Source organism: Gymnodraco acuticeps, unplaced genomic scaffold (assembly GCF_902827175.1).
Source record: "Gymnodraco acuticeps unplaced genomic scaffold, fGymAcu1.1, whole genome shotgun sequence".
Classification (NCBI taxonomy): domain Eukaryota; kingdom Metazoa; phylum Chordata; class Actinopteri; order Perciformes; family Bathydraconidae; genus Gymnodraco; species Gymnodraco acuticeps.
In genome coordinates this window covers 57,684-73,863 of record NW_022990539.1, presented here as the reverse complement: position 1 = coordinate 73,863, position 16,180 = coordinate 57,684, and the positions used below count along the sequence as shown (strand labels likewise).

Below are 16,180 nucleotides of genomic sequence, written 5' to 3'. Positions count from 1 at the left end.
ATTACAGGTTCCACAGATGAAATTTTGTTATGGATTTTTTGTCAAAGCACTCAAGATATTCATGGCTATCGGGATGTTAAGAGCATTCCATGGAAGATAACAAAAAGTGTATCTCGAGCCGGTTTCTGAAACGTACCTACCCCACCTTTAAGTGTAACTGAAGACACATTTTAAGTGGAGTATTTATTTGAATTGCATCTGAATGACACATCCTCTCATCAGCTGTGGGTTTAATAAAGACAGGTTATATGAAACAGAACTCTCCACACTGACGTTTTGTTTTAAACATGTTTTATTGAGGCTGTACAGGTTGTTAATGTTCCCTCTGGCTGATAGTCAGAACAGACCGTTTCCTCCCTGATGGGGGATCAGTTACCACAACAACAAAAAAACCTGAGCTGAGTTTAGAAACGCTGCACCGACCTGCTCTTCACTTCACCTTCAACACAATGATGTTCCTGTCATGCAAACAGACTGTTTTAAACATTAGCACCAGTTCAGACGTTTTTCCTGCTGCTGTAAAAATATTGAGTCACCTTTTTACCTGTTTCACAAGCTCGGCTCATTCTCTAACGACCACATTTCTGGATTATTTTTTTTAACAATTTGTGTTTATATCAAACAAAACTAGAAACTTCACTTTACAAATGAGGGACTTTTTACTTTTTATTATTTTTTAGCAGCAGGTTAGAATAGTCAGGCAATATTACAATTAAATAATATAATCAAATTAAGATTTTGACAGTCTTTGACGGGTTTGAATCCAAATTAAAGTGTATTTTCATGTTTGAAAAAGTAAGATTGCTGCCCAAATGAATATTTGAAAAATATCGCTGCTACAATAAGCTTCTCAAAATTGGATAATTGTATTTGTCCAGGTTTTAGGATCATTTTAAATAATTGTTGACATAAGAAGCAGTTTGATTATGTCGCTTAACATTCCCTAATTTCAATATTTGCAGGTATATTTGAGGAGTCTTTCAAAACATGTATTTTTTGTAGTTTTGTCTACTTTTATTTGAGATGAAAACACAGTGACTAGCTCCTAATTCAGCACTGTCCAGTCTTGAATAAAAAGATGTTCACATGACAGAAACATACCGCTTGTTCTCTCGATACTTCCCTCACACCTTCACAGTAATCGTCTTCAGGTAGATCTCAGGAAACATTAAAACATGAGAGAATACCGTCTGCATATCAGGTCATTATTTACAAGTTCATATCAAAAATACACTGAGTCGTAGTACAAACAACACGATAAATCTTGTAAGTCATAAAAAGGTTTTTAGCCCTGAGGTGGTGTACCTCAGGGTCACAGTGGTGATTATAGTGGTCCACTTCCAAAATAATAATAACACACAAGTCAGCTCTGTCGGGGAAACTAATCTAATGTATCATAAGATCGCTAAAATATAGAATAATCCCATATTGGCTTGGTTTGGTTTATTTTACAATATCTCTGCCAATAAAAACAACTTTTGCAATCCTTTAAAAAACAAAACGTCCTGTATCATTTTAGAGAAAGCATATCAGTACATTAGCTTTTTATTATCATACGGAAACTAATAGAGCTTTTATGGAGACTTTTTTGGATATAAACTCTGGTGGACAATATAGTGTCGTCACATGGCCACTTTACCTTTTGTATAATAAAAACCTGAAATTATGCAACATATTTTAGGCCTTTTTGGTCGTTTCTTAGTACATATTTCATCAAGTCTTCACTTAATGTGCTACAATATATATACACTATATATATTTGTTTGGATTAAACTAAATATGATGCATCGGTTTTGTGATATTTCTGTAACTCTTGAATAGTTTCAGAAAAATGTGTGACAACTCTAAGAAGGCCTTTGAGTTGATATGACTGCCTTTCACCTCTAGGGGGCGCTACAGCCAAAGGATTGCCTGTATTCAGATTAGATAAAGACAGATAACACACGGCTGTCCTAAAGTAACTTCAGGGAAAGGTTTTTCCTTTTCAGAAACCTTTTAAGGCATTTTTTGAAACGTCTAACATTTCGAAAAGGCCCTTACGAACCTTTTTTTCTCAATTATTTAATCATTACAGAAGATTGATTGAATTATATCTGATTGTTTACGCAGTTATAAGGAAAAACGAAGGAGTTAAACCTTTAAAATATAATAAAAAACAACGTATAGTTTATCGTTCAGTACCTTTTCAAATAATTATCATCACAAGGGTTTTTGGTTTACCTACGGTCTTTAAAAAAAATCCCTGTTTAAGATTTTGTGTCACTTTGGTCTCATTTTGAGGAGAAACTCTTCACCCAGGAGTCTAAATACAAACACACCTGAATTCAAAAGTGAATCATCTCACCTGAAGTGTGACATCATAAATACAGTAAAGTCTGAACAGCTTCCGACGGCCAGAAACACATACAAAAGATTGTGGAAAATGTTCAATTCAAGTAAGAAATGTAGGAAACACCAACGTCGAGTTAAGAGTGTTTTGTGTGTCCCAGCAGCAGCTCACAGGTTCCTCACAGGTTCCTCTCCTCACACTGACCCTCGGAGGCGTCCGGGCAGCGGCAGGTGAAGCCGCCGGGCCGCGGGAGGCACAGGTGAGAGCAGCCGCCATTGTTGGAGCAGTAGTTATAGGCTGAGAGAGGAGAGAGGAGAGGAAGAGGAAGAGGAGGCATTAATACAGAGATGCAGCTTTAAATCTGGTTAAATCATCCGTCAGAAAGCTGCACAAGGTACAGGGTGTCACATTACATGTAAAAGTAATAGGGCACTATTATGTTTTTTGGGGTTCTCCCTTTCCTGTAGTGTGTTATATAGGTGCATGTAAATGGTCTGAAAAGGCTAAAATCCCAGTGTTCACCTCCATTAGACTTCTTTGTTTACTTCAGGAACATAATGACATCACTATGTGACACTCGCACTTGTATTGGCTAGCGCTCCAACACATTGTACACATTGTATCTCTAAGCGGTCGACCAATCACAACACAGCCGGCCAGCCAGGGTTCGAGTTATGTGGGAGCCAATGGGAGCTGAGCTCCCATAAGGAGGGGTCTGAGCTCCTATGGATGCAGTGAAATCATACATCTGTGGTGGTCGCTAATACATTACCAACAACCATTATTTTAATCACAAATAATGTGTCAATGTAACGAGTATTATCTACGTTAACGAGGTAAATGGGCTAAAATAAAAAGAAACTACGCATCGTATTCTCTCATGAATGACATCAGCCTGCACTTCACCTCCAAGGTGCGCAATAAATCATTATTATTAGACCCCCATAAAGCTCAGATTATAACTCGAACCCGGCCAGCTAACCAATCAGAGCAGACTGGGCTCTGGTTTATGACAGAGGGTGAAAAGAGGTGCTGCAGCACGGGCAGTATGAGAGAAAAAAGAGCTTTTTGGACATTAAAGCATGGAGACATGTCCCAGTAGAGACACTACATACTGATATGAACCTGACAATGAGAATAATCCATTATGTCTCTTTAATAAAAGTAAAATGTCAAATCATCAATGCCTTGTTTGACCAACATCCTTAAACTAAGTGAATTTACAGCGAACTAGGAACCATCAAATGCTTGGTATATCTTCTTGAAACATTACTTTGACTTATTCATCAAAACAAATTGCAGATTTTTGAAAGTACCTGAACTGAAAATGCAAACACTTGCATTTTGAAAACAACATGCCAAGGTTTAAATGTATTATGAATGTGTAACTAGTGCTAACTGTGTGTTCAGATTCTTAGGGAAAGCACGACTCCATTATAGATACTTCTGGCATAGCTTATGGTTTACAGTAGAGTGTCAGATTGCTCCAATGTTTCCAAAATGCACACAATGTAAGATGTAATTGTCGAACCAACGTATTATTATTTAGCTCCAGCTGTTGACAGCTTGCCTTTTACATCTGGTGTGAATCCAGGGAAACTCATGAGCTGGAGGTAAAACTCACACCACAGTTTTGAGGTTTAAATCCATGTTCTTTCTCACATGTGCTGTAAGTTAAACAGCTGCGTCTAAACATCACCAACCATTCCAAAGGAAATAATAATGCCTGCCTTTCCACAAAGAGCCACAGAATTAACGTCCTTCAGCACGGCGGTCTACATTTAACGTCTTTATTAAAGGGGCCCTATTCTGCTCATGTTCAGGTGTATATCAGCATGTAGTGTCTCTACATGTCTCCATGCTTTAATGTTCAAAAAGCTCTTTATTGTTCTCATACTGCCTGTGCTGCAGCACCTCTTTTCACCCTCTGTCTGAAACCAGAGCCCAGTGTGCTCCGATTGGTTAGCTGGCCGGCTCTGTTGTGGACATCGCTTAGAGATGTCCCGCCCCTTAGCCTATCAAGTACAATGTGTTGGAGCGCTAGCCAATAGAAGCACAAGTGTTTTGTGATGTCATTATGCTACAAAAGTAAACAAAGGAGTCCAATGGAGGCGTTTCAGGCAGGGGGAAACTCCTTTTCAGCCTTTCCAGACCATTTGCGTCTTCCGGCGCAGACTGAAAACTCATCTCTTTCAACTCCACTTCGAGCGGTAGAATTACTAACAAAGCACTTATATACTAATAAAGGACTGGCTTATCTAAAGCTAGTTGAGTAGCACTTGAAATGTTTGGCTCTATGAAACCTGATGCACTTGATATGATTCTGTTTTCTTCAAGTGTGTATCTTCTTGGTCGAACGCACTTACTGTAAGTCGCTTTGGATAAAAGCGTCAGCTAAATGTAATGTCATTTACATGCACTAAAAACCTATATAACACACTACAGGAAAGGAAAACCCCCTAAAAGCAAAATAGGGCCCCTTTAACAGATAAGGCCAGTTGTGGTGCAGTCTGTAAAAACACAACAGAAAGAAAGGGATCCGAGAACATGCTGCCAAGTTAAATAGAAATGTTTAGCGAGGCTTTAGGAAGTGGAGGGACAGTTAAACCCCATCAGCGCTGCAGCAGGTGGAGGAGGATGTGTTTCTCATCGCTGCTCGGAGCAGCTGTGAGCCTCCATGCTAACATCTGGCTTCCCCTGAGGTCACTGCTCCGGAGTTCCCACGCCTATATCCATCCACATACTATATGCATCAGGAATCAATTACTGCGGTCAGCGAGTACATCTGCACTCGGTGTGCTAAACGGCTCTGATCAGGACTCCCCCGAGCTGCTCTTCATATAAACATAACTGAGTTAGCTCGATTTAAGATAAGGTAAACGTTTTTTGGATCCACAGAGGGGACATTCAGGTGCAGCAGCTCTAAGACGTATATAAATATAGATAAATAGAACATGTATCACCCATAAATAGTTCATACCTCGACCCCTTAGAAGAGGTCGAGGAACAATGATGATGATATTTAAAAAGAGATTATGGCTGGGTGATATGGAGAAAATCAAATATCATGATATTTCTGATCAAATAAACTCAACATTGATATTCCGAGGATATTATAGGTCTATGGTGCTTTCGTAAACTATTTACATAACAAGATTTGTGAAAAATAATCACTATTTATGTTGATATAACTAGTGATTCTTTGACTATGTGTATGTGTATATGTGTGAGTATGTAGGTGTGTATATGTATATGTGCATATATTACATTACACATCACTTGTTAGACGCTTTTATCCAAAGCGACTTACATACTCAATACTGTGGACAATCCCCACAGGAGCAATTTGGGGTGAACTGTCTCAGGGACACAACGACATGCGGACTGCAGTGGGGTTTGAACCTGTGATCCCCTGACCCCAACACCAACGCACTATCCACTGAGCCACACGCCTCCTTAGTATGTATATATGTGTATGTGTGGGTATGTATGTGTGTATGTACATATGTGTATATGTATATATGTCAATCAACAGGGGGGTATACTACGAAGCAGGATTTTCGCTTAGCCGGCTAAATTCAGGGAAAACTCCGGCTTTCCGGTCCTCCGAAGCTGGTTCTCTTTTTAGCAGGCTAGATCTCCATGGTAACTTATGCTGTGCGGCTAACCTGGTCCGGAGCAGGTTAGGTTGCAGGCTAAGAGCTCAACTCAGTGAAAGCACTGCCTGCTGACCAATCAGAGCTCAGTGTGCGGAGTTTAAAGCGATCAAGTCTATTACAGGAGAAAGGAAATACAGAAAAACTGCCGTCGCAGGAAAGACGGCCGGCAAAAATCACCGACTGTGTGAACGTGAACATTAATAGAATATCACCTCCATCTTCAGAGCAATCTGACTATTATAACATTAGGGTTAAGAAAGCTTACTTATATATCTGCCACAACATAAGTAACCGGATCAGAGTAACATTAAGTAGGCTACAGTCCGCGGCATATCACTTCATAATGTATCATATGTTTCCTTATCTGAGTCAGCTGAGCCGTATCTGGCCGTGCAACACTCACAGTGTCACAGACTGGATGCAGAAGTATTATTTTAAGCAACACATTAAGTTGACAAAACACTAGAGACGAATGTAATTAAAGTCAGATGGTGTTTTAGACGGGGCAGTGATATCATAAACCTGTTAATGTACGCTTTCAAACACTTTTTCTTTTGCCAGCTGTATTCACCTTGCAGGTGCAGCTATGTGGCTTTTATCCTGGATAAAGTGTTTAAGTCATGGATGTTTAAAGTTTAACTTCTTCATATTTGACTAGTATTAAAGTTCACTTTTCATTGAGGAAGTATGACGCTGCGCTGTCAGTGCGCTTCTCCATGTTTGTGATTGGTCGAATGCTCCAAATACCACCCCTTTCATGTGAACGCGCACCTAACTAGATAGGACACGGCTGGCTTGAGCGATCCACTTGATAACCAGCGTCGTAGTACAGTTTAGCGAGAGCGCATATGTTTTGGATTAGGCCAACCGGCTAACTCAAACATATCCAGGTTAGGTTGAACCAGCTTCATAGTATAGGCCCCAGGTAAAGTAGATTAATAATAATAATAATAATAACAATAATAATTAATAATAATAATAATGATAATTATTGCAGATTATAGATTATAAATAAATCATTTAGCGACAAGGGGGGTGAGAATAAATAAGTCATACTTCTTCTCACTCCTTCTCGAACACTATATGTGGGACTGTTTATGTTGCTAATGCTGTTGTTGTTGTTGTTGTTGTAAATGTCATTTTTTGTTTTGATTTATCTTACATGACTATGCACTGCAACATTTTTTTATTTTTTTATTATTTATTTTACTTGTTCGAAATAAAATGTATCAATCGATATAATGGCTATGTGGGTACAACATTTAAAAAAGAACATGTAGAAAAGTCTGTTAAGTTCAGAAAGTGACATTACCTTCCCGTAATGTGGCATTTGACACCAGGAAAAGACATGTGATATTACGATAATGAAGATCTAAGGCGATATGTACCTCATATGATATAATATGTGTAGCTCTTGTATTTTAAACCCATAGCTCGCAGAAAAAGGCTCTGTCAGAAACCAGAGAGTCAAAATCCTCCATGCATCATTGCAAAACAGCTGATTGCTTATGTCCTGTTTAATAACCTTGGTTCCTTTACTTCGTTTTCTCCGACAGGTCTACCTACTCTGTATCTTGTTATTAAAGTGAAGCCGTACCTTGTGGACACTGCGTCGGTGTCGAGGTGATGCCGTACGGTCGAGAGCGTTTCTGAGGCAGGAACTCTTCGGTCTCTTTCTCTGAGAAACGGTCCACGGAGACCACCGCCTCTCTGGAAAATAACCACAAACAAAACAAAATGATTGACCACAGACCACAGAGTGATGGTCAGAGTAACACAGGGTTGAACACAACTGACTTTAGAGAGGTGCAGGGATGACTTATTTTTGTTGGCCGACCCGGAAGTTAGCATTGCAAGGATTCGCTAAACAAAAAGCTTTGGGATTTTTCCATTGGCTTTTGAATTATTACAGAAGATAGGATTGTGGCAAACCCATGTTTCTGATACTTACACGTTTTCTTCAGCAGGACAATCTCCACATATTAACACCATTTATACTTGATGAAATTGGCAGAAGTCAAACTTAACGTTGGCTATAGGGGACAAGACTTCTAATCATGGCTAATGTTTGGCGTAATTACATTACATTGCATTTAGCTGACGCTTTTATCCAAAGCGACTTACAATAAGTACATTATTAAAGTTATTACTAAAGTAATGACGTTTAGTAGTCTAATTAAGACCATTGTTAACAACCACTGTTCTTATGAAGCATAGAAGCCTTGGGCATTCACCAGTGGGGTTCTTGACTTATTTTATGTCGTAGAACAAAACGTGAACATTTCTTTAGCTTGTGTTACATAAAATGTATTCTTCTAACCACAAAAACTTTCAAAAAAACTATTGACTTTTGAGAAGAAGGAGCCCGGAAATTCTGAAATGCTGACTCATTCCCAGGTTAAGGACTCATTCCTGCACCTCTCTATAAGCAGCTGAATACAGTTGAGTATATTGATGTGAGTGTGTTACCTCCTCCAGTCGGTGTAATAAAGGTTCTTTCCAAAGGACACCATGGAGAAGGGATACTGGATCCCCTCGACGATCTGCCTCCTCAGCCGCCGGTGAGGATCCATACACTCCAACTTACGAGTCCCTGTACACCAATCAATCAATCAATCAATCAATCAATCAATCAATCAATCAATCATTCAATCAATCAATCAATCAATCATTCAATCAATGACAACTAACCTGATCTCAGTTCTGATTGATCTTTACCTCAGCCACAACGCAGACTCTATGCATTACAGTAATGCACACAATGTTGACAATATCTGTTTTTTTTTACTGCACATATTTTATTCCATTCTATTTCAATGTAAATACTGCTTTATTTCATTTTTTATTTGACTATATTTTTTCTTATTTTCTTATGTTATTATAGTGTTCTTAAAATAGTTTTCTATCTATCGGTCTTCTTTTTTTTATACATTTATGTATCCACCACGGCATCAAGTCAAATTCCTCGTACGTGCCAACCTACCTGGTAATAAACCTGTTTCTGATTCTGTGTTTTCTAACAACATGATGATGCCTCAGGTGAGTCTCACCTGCGTCGGCCCAGCACAGCTCCTGTTGCTCGATGTCAAAGGTCAAAGCGTTGGGAAGCCCCAGGTCGTCTTTCACCAGGACCGTCCGATCCGTCCCGTCCATGTTCGACATCTCGATTTTGGGCCCGTCTCTGTTCCAGTCTGCCCAGTACAGCCGCCTGAAGCAACGGGAAACAACCAGTCAGAGGAAAACTAGGATTCAAGGATTCAAGGATTCAAGGCTTTTCTTGTCATTTGTACAAAGCTACAGTGTAGTTATGAAAATTAAAATCTTAGGTCACAGGATCCGCCAACAGTGCAACACAATAAAACTGATAAAATAGTGCAAGTAAGTAAAATAAATAGAATATGATAGAAATAGAAATAGTGCAGAATAGTCTACAAGTAATTGGAATATTGATATATATAAGTTGCAAACATGCTCAGAATTCTACCGGCAGATACAGTTAAATTCTGCCGGGATTAAATGCCATATCATGTTCCAAACCACATCAAGGATTATTTCTGAAACAGCATGGAGCTCAAATGCTTTTTCTCTTGCCGGTTATACCACAAGGTGAGTTCCTTTTTTTATTTCCTGCTTCTTTACACACATGCTCTAGTCTCTCCAGTACAGGTTAGCTCTGAGTGCTAGCGATGCTAATGTAAACAAAGACCATATTACGTCCAAAACATGTCGCGCATTGCTTCTGATATTACGTCATATCGGACGCAAATCTTGATCCGCTCCGTTGTTCCCCCGTTTTTAGAGATTTGGGTATGGAGGAAAAGAGAGAGGGTTTTGTTTCCTGACACTTTGTGAGTTCCCTGATACACCGGGCGGGGACACATATTTATGTATAAAAGACACCAAAAAGTGCATTTTGCATGATAGGTCCCCTTTAAGACAATCCACTCTACACATTATTATTGAAATTCTGATTAGTTTCTTCTTGTTGTTCCTGCAGCACTCACCCGTACGCCGGGTTGACCACGATGGGTCTCGGGTTGATCAGGTCCGTGTCGAACAGAACTCGCCGCTGGCTGCCGTCCAGTTTGGAAACTTCCACCGTGTCGCGCATGGAGTCGGTCCAGAATAGGAGCCGCGAGACGTGATCCACCGCGATGCCTTCAGGGCTCTGGAGATCTGAGGAAACACGGGAACACACACAGATCAGACCTCAGGCAAAGAGGGGGAATCACTAACAGTGGTAATGGCTTCTGATTCAACATTTGAGAGTACTCTTAACTTAGAGGATGAGTAAAATATTTTTAAATGCTTTTTTATTAACACAAGCATTGCATCATCTGATCCCTACAGGAAACCCTAACCCTAATGTCATCATCTTTATTTTTATAAATGTTTCTGACAATAAAAACACAATTTCAGGGATTTCTTTTGTAAATATATGACTTTTATCCAGCAACTTCCAGGTTCTTTTTTATATAATAGTTTTTTTTGTCTTATAAATAAAAAAATATATAGTTATATTAAAACATCTAATACAATTAAGGGAAACTAACTCTAAAAATGTGTTTTTAATGTGAGAAACAATTATTAAAATGTCTTCTCATGTCAAAAAACACACTAAAGGTTTTAAAAGAACCTTAGGACACTGAGTAAGATTGGTCTTCTTCATGTCGCTCAGCCATGTAAAGATGACTGTACTCACACTCATTCTTGTTTTTGAAGCAGGGGCGGTTCTAGGGGGGGGCCAGTGCCTCCCTAACACTGACCTCTGACCCCCCTGTTGCCCCCCTAACAATGACAAGTTTTTTTTTTTTTTTAAATGTATATTTTCTGGTACTTGGTTTGCCAAAAACCGCAGGATTTTGTTGCTGTAATGTGAGATTGTGCAGACACCCTTATGTAAAGTAGAGATGTAACTGTTCATTGCCTTTATTTTTATATAAATATGGTGTTAGTGCAAACATTGCACTATAACTTAAGCTGAAGCTAACAGTAATAACTATAAGATCTATCTGAAATAAATAAATGTACTGAAACAAATACCAATAACTGTATTGCATTGTTTTCTTATGCGCAATTACTTCATACTGTCTAGTTCTCTTTTTCGTCCTGCATTTATTGTGCCCCCCTCAGAAAATAACTGGCCCCCCAGTGGCCCCCCCAGTCAAATTGGTCTAGAACCGCCACTGCCCTGCAGCAGTGACTTTGTGACGTCTGCTGTACCTGTGGTGACGACAGGGATGATGCCTCCTCCGCTCAGACGCGCCCTGCTGATGGACGGCCCGGTGATGTCGGTCCAGTAAACCATCTTCTCCACGCAGTCGTACGACAGGGCGATCACCACTCGGTCCTGAGAGGAAACGCAGGAGCAGACAGACGCTTTCATTCAGCCGCAGTTTCATTTTCAAAGAGCCTTTTGTGTGGAGATGACAGAAAGTCTGCGCCGCTGACGGAGAGCTTTGTGTTCGCCTGCAGTACATTAACGCAGATGACTTATGGGCTTCATGAGAGAGGAGAAATGAGACGTTGAAATATGTTTAAGAACAATAAGAGGATTGTTTCACAGCAACCAGGAACGCTTAGAAGTTCATGAGAAACACTGACACTGTGTGTACGTTGTTCAATATGAAGACCGAATAACGTCATCAGAAAAACTCCATAAAGTCAAGAAAATGTGGCTTTTTGTCTCTATAGGAAGCTCAATCTGGTTTGGAACATGGATATTTCTCTTTACTTGGTGGTAAATGGTGGAAAAACTAGAAACAAATACAAGATTTTTCATGGAATTATCCGTTAATGTGATGATTTGATTTTGGTAAAGCTTAAAGACACTTTGAAAGGCTATTGATTATAAGATGCAAAGAAGTTTTCTCTCTGAGCATCCTGAGCAGAGAGAGGTGCAGGAAGTGTTTAGCCTAGCTTAGCACAAAGACTGGAAGCAGGGGGAAACTGTTAGCCAAGCTTCGAAAAAACAATGGAAACACATCTTCATAAATGCCAAAAAAGATGGGTATCCAGACCTGATTCTCAGACAAAGAATCTTTTTAACTCGTGAAGGCAGAATTAAAAAGCTAATTTGCTGACATCTGAATCAATGGCTACTTTCCACAGGATTCCCACACCCACTTAAATATGAAAACAAGAGATTTTAGAGACTTTCTATCAAATTCACAAACTGACATGGCATAGTTTGAGACAAAGATGAAAGGTTAAAGACAGCAATACTTTTTCTTGAGGCATGTGGTGCCTGAAACAATAACACAGCAATACGTAGCCTGTTGACCAACGTTAAATCGAACATTTAAAACAAATATTTCAAGTTCAAGCTCTTTTAAAAACGTTCAAGACCTTGACTTTTTCCCCCTCAAATTCTCAACGTTTGGAGGATTTTAATGAACAGTTAGAAGAACCATATATCTGATGATTGATGTTCGCATTTAATCTACTATATGTAATTCACTTAGGACAAAGCACCAGTTAACTCTGTATCATTTAATGTCAAATCTGCAGGACACTGTTTTTTCGCCTCAGGGCAAAATAAATATTTACGAGGAATCTAACATTGAAGATACATCTGATGGTCTTACGGGGATGTGCAGCAGAGGTTTGGCCTCGTCCATCTTGATGCTGTTTCCGTCCAGAGGAACGCGCTCGATCTTCCCGCTCTGAGCGAACAGCAGGTGAGTCCCCGGAGCAACGGGGTGGACGTCTGGTCGAGGGGTTGGACCCACCGGAGGAGGATTCACCCCCTGATCAATACCTGAGAGGAGGGGGAGATCAGGGGGCAGGTTTTAGTTTAATGAGGATCATTTTTCATGTGATTGTGAAATACCAGGTTTTCTTTTTTGGGGGGAAATTCACATGAAAAACACTTTGAGATATTTTTGCATACCACAGATCAGATCAGGTGCTTACAGGGACAGAAATAAAGACATAAAACACAATACAAACTATTGTCAACAGTATTGATGTATTACTCTTGTAAAAAGTGCTCAAATAAATGCTATTAATTATTATTTAATACCATATGGTTAAACTTGTGGACATGTCTACCTTTCTGGCAGTGATAGTTTCAATAAAAACATTATAGAGGTGTGCTTTTTAAACTCCAACCAGCCCATCACCGGCGTAATTCCCAAAAATGCGTTATTGGTATAAACTGAAATTGGAAACACAATTGCTAAGTTTCAGCTTGGAAAAGTATTTCAACTAAATACATCTTATGTCAAATTCATATTGTACTACCTTACTTGTGAAGCCGATTTTGTGAAAATATTTCTTCCCATTCTTTTTAAAATCTTAAAATATTTATATATATATACTGCTTTTTACTTACTGAGTCTATGTATTAAATCACCCAGATATTGTTCTAAACTGTATTAAAGTAAACAGGTATTATCTTGAACTGTATTGAAGTGAACATGTATTATTTGGGACTGTTTAAAGTAATCCTATATATATATATATAAACCTTCTTACTTACACTCCATGACCCAGAGACCCTGACACACACACACCTCCTCCTGTCTTCATGCAGCACACACACATAAACTCCTTAAAGTGGCAAAATCTGATCAGCTCATTTTCAGACAGGTTTTTATAGAAATGGATCAAAAAGAGAGAGAATCTTTGTTCCTGAAACCTTCAGAGTCTCTTTCCACAGAGGGGACACATGTTGATGTAGAAGAGACATGAAGAAGAGGGGACACATGTTGATGTAGAAGAGACATGAAGAAGAGGGGACACATGTTGATGTAGAAGAGACATGAAGAAGAGGGGACACATGTTGATGTAGAAGAGACATGAAGAAGAGGGGACACATGCTGATGTAGAAGAGACATGAAGAAGAGGGGACACATGTTGATGTAGAAGAGACATGAAGAAGAAGGGACACATGTTGATGTAGAAGAGACATGAAGAAGAGGGGACACATGCTGATGTAGAAGAGACATGGAGAAGAGGGGACACATGTTGATGTAGAAGAGACATGAAGAAGAGGGGACACATGTTGATGTAGAAGAGACATGAAGAAGAGGGGACACATGCTGATGTAGAAGAGACATGGAGAAGAGGGGACACATGTTGATGTAGAAGAGACATGAAGGAGAGGAGACACGTGTTGATGTAGAAGAGACATGGAGGAGTGGATTTTGCATAATAGGTGACCTTTAAAGCACATGATGATATAAGAGGTCAGAGGTGACTCACACAGGGCGGTGTTCCCCGGTCCGGTGCGGGTGTTGGGGATCTCCTGCCCGCTGGCGTCCACACACCAGCACTGCCCGATGGAGCTGTGGCACTGCGTCGGCTCGTAGGCTCCATGGAGGTCGCACTGAGGGACGAACTGACCCACAGCCGGCCGGGGAAGGAAGAAGGAGAAGATCGCGGAGCCGGAGGAGGAGGGGGGGGACTGAGCGCTCTCTCTGTGGCGCTCACACACCGTCTGCTCACGCTCTGGGGGGAAATAATATAAGAGGCAGAGTGAGATATAGAGTATAAACATACAAAAACACTTTCAAATAATCTTTAATTCTTCTTCTTGCCCCTATTGAACACGACAGAGACTATTTGAGAATTATTATTGTTGTTTTTTTTTTGTACTTTGTTATGATTATTAATTTGAGTGAGAAAAAAAAGAAAAAAAGAGAATATATATATATATATATTATTGTTGTATGTTTTTGTTTCTGACATCTTCAATAAATTGACTTAAACATTTTTTTTTTAAATAAAAATAATAATTGTAAAGGAAAATGTCTACAAAATTGTCACTTTAATTACTCGTATTTTTTTCACAAGCTACCCTGCAGTATACAAAGTCATTCAAACTAGCTGCACCTTCACCAGCTTTGAGAACACTTTCATGATCAATCATTATAAAACATATCATATATATTATTCTGAAATGGACCAATCTGCACAATGACTACTTTTACTGTCGCTACTTTCACTATATTTTGATGAGAATACTTTTCTACTTTTACTTGAGGAACATTTTGAATGCAGTACTTTTACTATAACAGAGTATTCTGACACTCTGGCACTTCTACTTTTACTCAAGTACAAGATCTGAATACTTCTACCACCTCTGTCTACACCCAACCTAATACAGAAAAATATCTGTACGGTCAATATATAAAGACGCTCCAAAATATATGAATAAATATCAACCTGCTCTTGATTCAAAATACAGTTTTTCCACAGATTTTTAAATCTCTATTGAGCGTTGTCCTGCAGTGCGTGGCAGCTGCAGATAAAGACTGAGAGGAAGAGCAGCTCTTCATCTCTGCGGTCACATCCGGGGCCACAGTGACATCTGGAAGGCCCGGCGCTCTGCACACTCTTATCCTCAAGGGTGTCTGAGCGAGGAACCGCAGAGAGTCAAAACAGCCGTCTGACAGACACAGCGCCGCGCTGATAACAACAATCACAGCGCAGGAACACCACAAATATGTGGAGACCCTTCAGAGCAGAGCTGGAATTAAACCAAGTATATGAACGCTAGTACTGCACTTAAGGACACGTTTGAAGTACTTGTACTTTACTGTAGTATTTTCTTTAAATGTCACCTTTTCTACTTCTACTTACCGACATCTAAGAGGGAAATATTGTATTTTTGAATGCTCCAAAGTTTGATTTAAAAAGGTAAAAGGACTTTACAAAAGTCCGATTTTTATTTCACAAAACATGAAAATGTAAAGTTGAAACAAAAGTCGATTGAAAGAAATGAATCAGAAACAATTTGATTTTAATATAATAAAACGTCTCATGGTTCTTCCTTCTCAAGTGTGAAGATTTGACAATTCCTTTAAATAATTGTACTCTTTTTTATGAATTTGTGCCCTGTGTAGATCTGCCTTACATTTTTTTTAACATATTTGTACAAACCAAAACATCCTTTGATTATTAAGAGAAAGATAATCAGCATGTTAATAGATCATAAAAATAAGTATTAGTTAATCATTCAAAATGAGCTCCACCTCAACCAACTACAAGAGTCAAATCCTGCTTTTATAATAATGCATTAGTAATTATAACGTAATGATATAATATATGATAGTATAACAGTCACATGAGATATTAGATTGTGCTGTCATACAGGGTTTTACAGTGTTTTATCAGTGTACAGAATAAGAAAACATCCTCCACCTCTGCCTTATGAAAGGGAATAAGATCAAAGTCGTTCAGACAA

General features: G+C 39.2%; 1 protein-coding gene across 1 annotated transcript in view; it reads right to left on the bottom strand.

Moving 5' to 3' along the window:
- Positions 1 to 274: 274 nt before the first annotated feature.
- Positions 275 to 16,180, bottom strand: part of LOC117553402 (nidogen-1-like) — a 55,883-nt gene continuing 39,977 nt past the window's right edge. Inside the window, exons 13-20 of the mRNA XM_034227302.1 lie at positions 14,197 to 14,442; positions 12,576 to 12,748; positions 11,212 to 11,338; positions 9,993 to 10,164; positions 9,039 to 9,196; positions 8,458 to 8,581; positions 7,586 to 7,698; positions 275 to 2,626 (exon numbers count right to left, since the gene is read on the bottom strand). Coding sequence (XP_034083193.1) covers positions 2,508 to 2,626; positions 7,586 to 7,698; positions 8,458 to 8,581; positions 9,039 to 9,196; positions 9,993 to 10,164; positions 11,212 to 11,338; positions 12,576 to 12,748; positions 14,197 to 14,442 — 1,232 coding nt within the window. The 3' untranslated portion in view covers positions 275 to 2,507. The remainder of the gene's footprint in view (positions 2,627 to 7,585; positions 7,699 to 8,457; positions 8,582 to 9,038; positions 9,197 to 9,992; positions 10,165 to 11,211; positions 11,339 to 12,575; positions 12,749 to 14,196; positions 14,443 to 16,180) is intronic.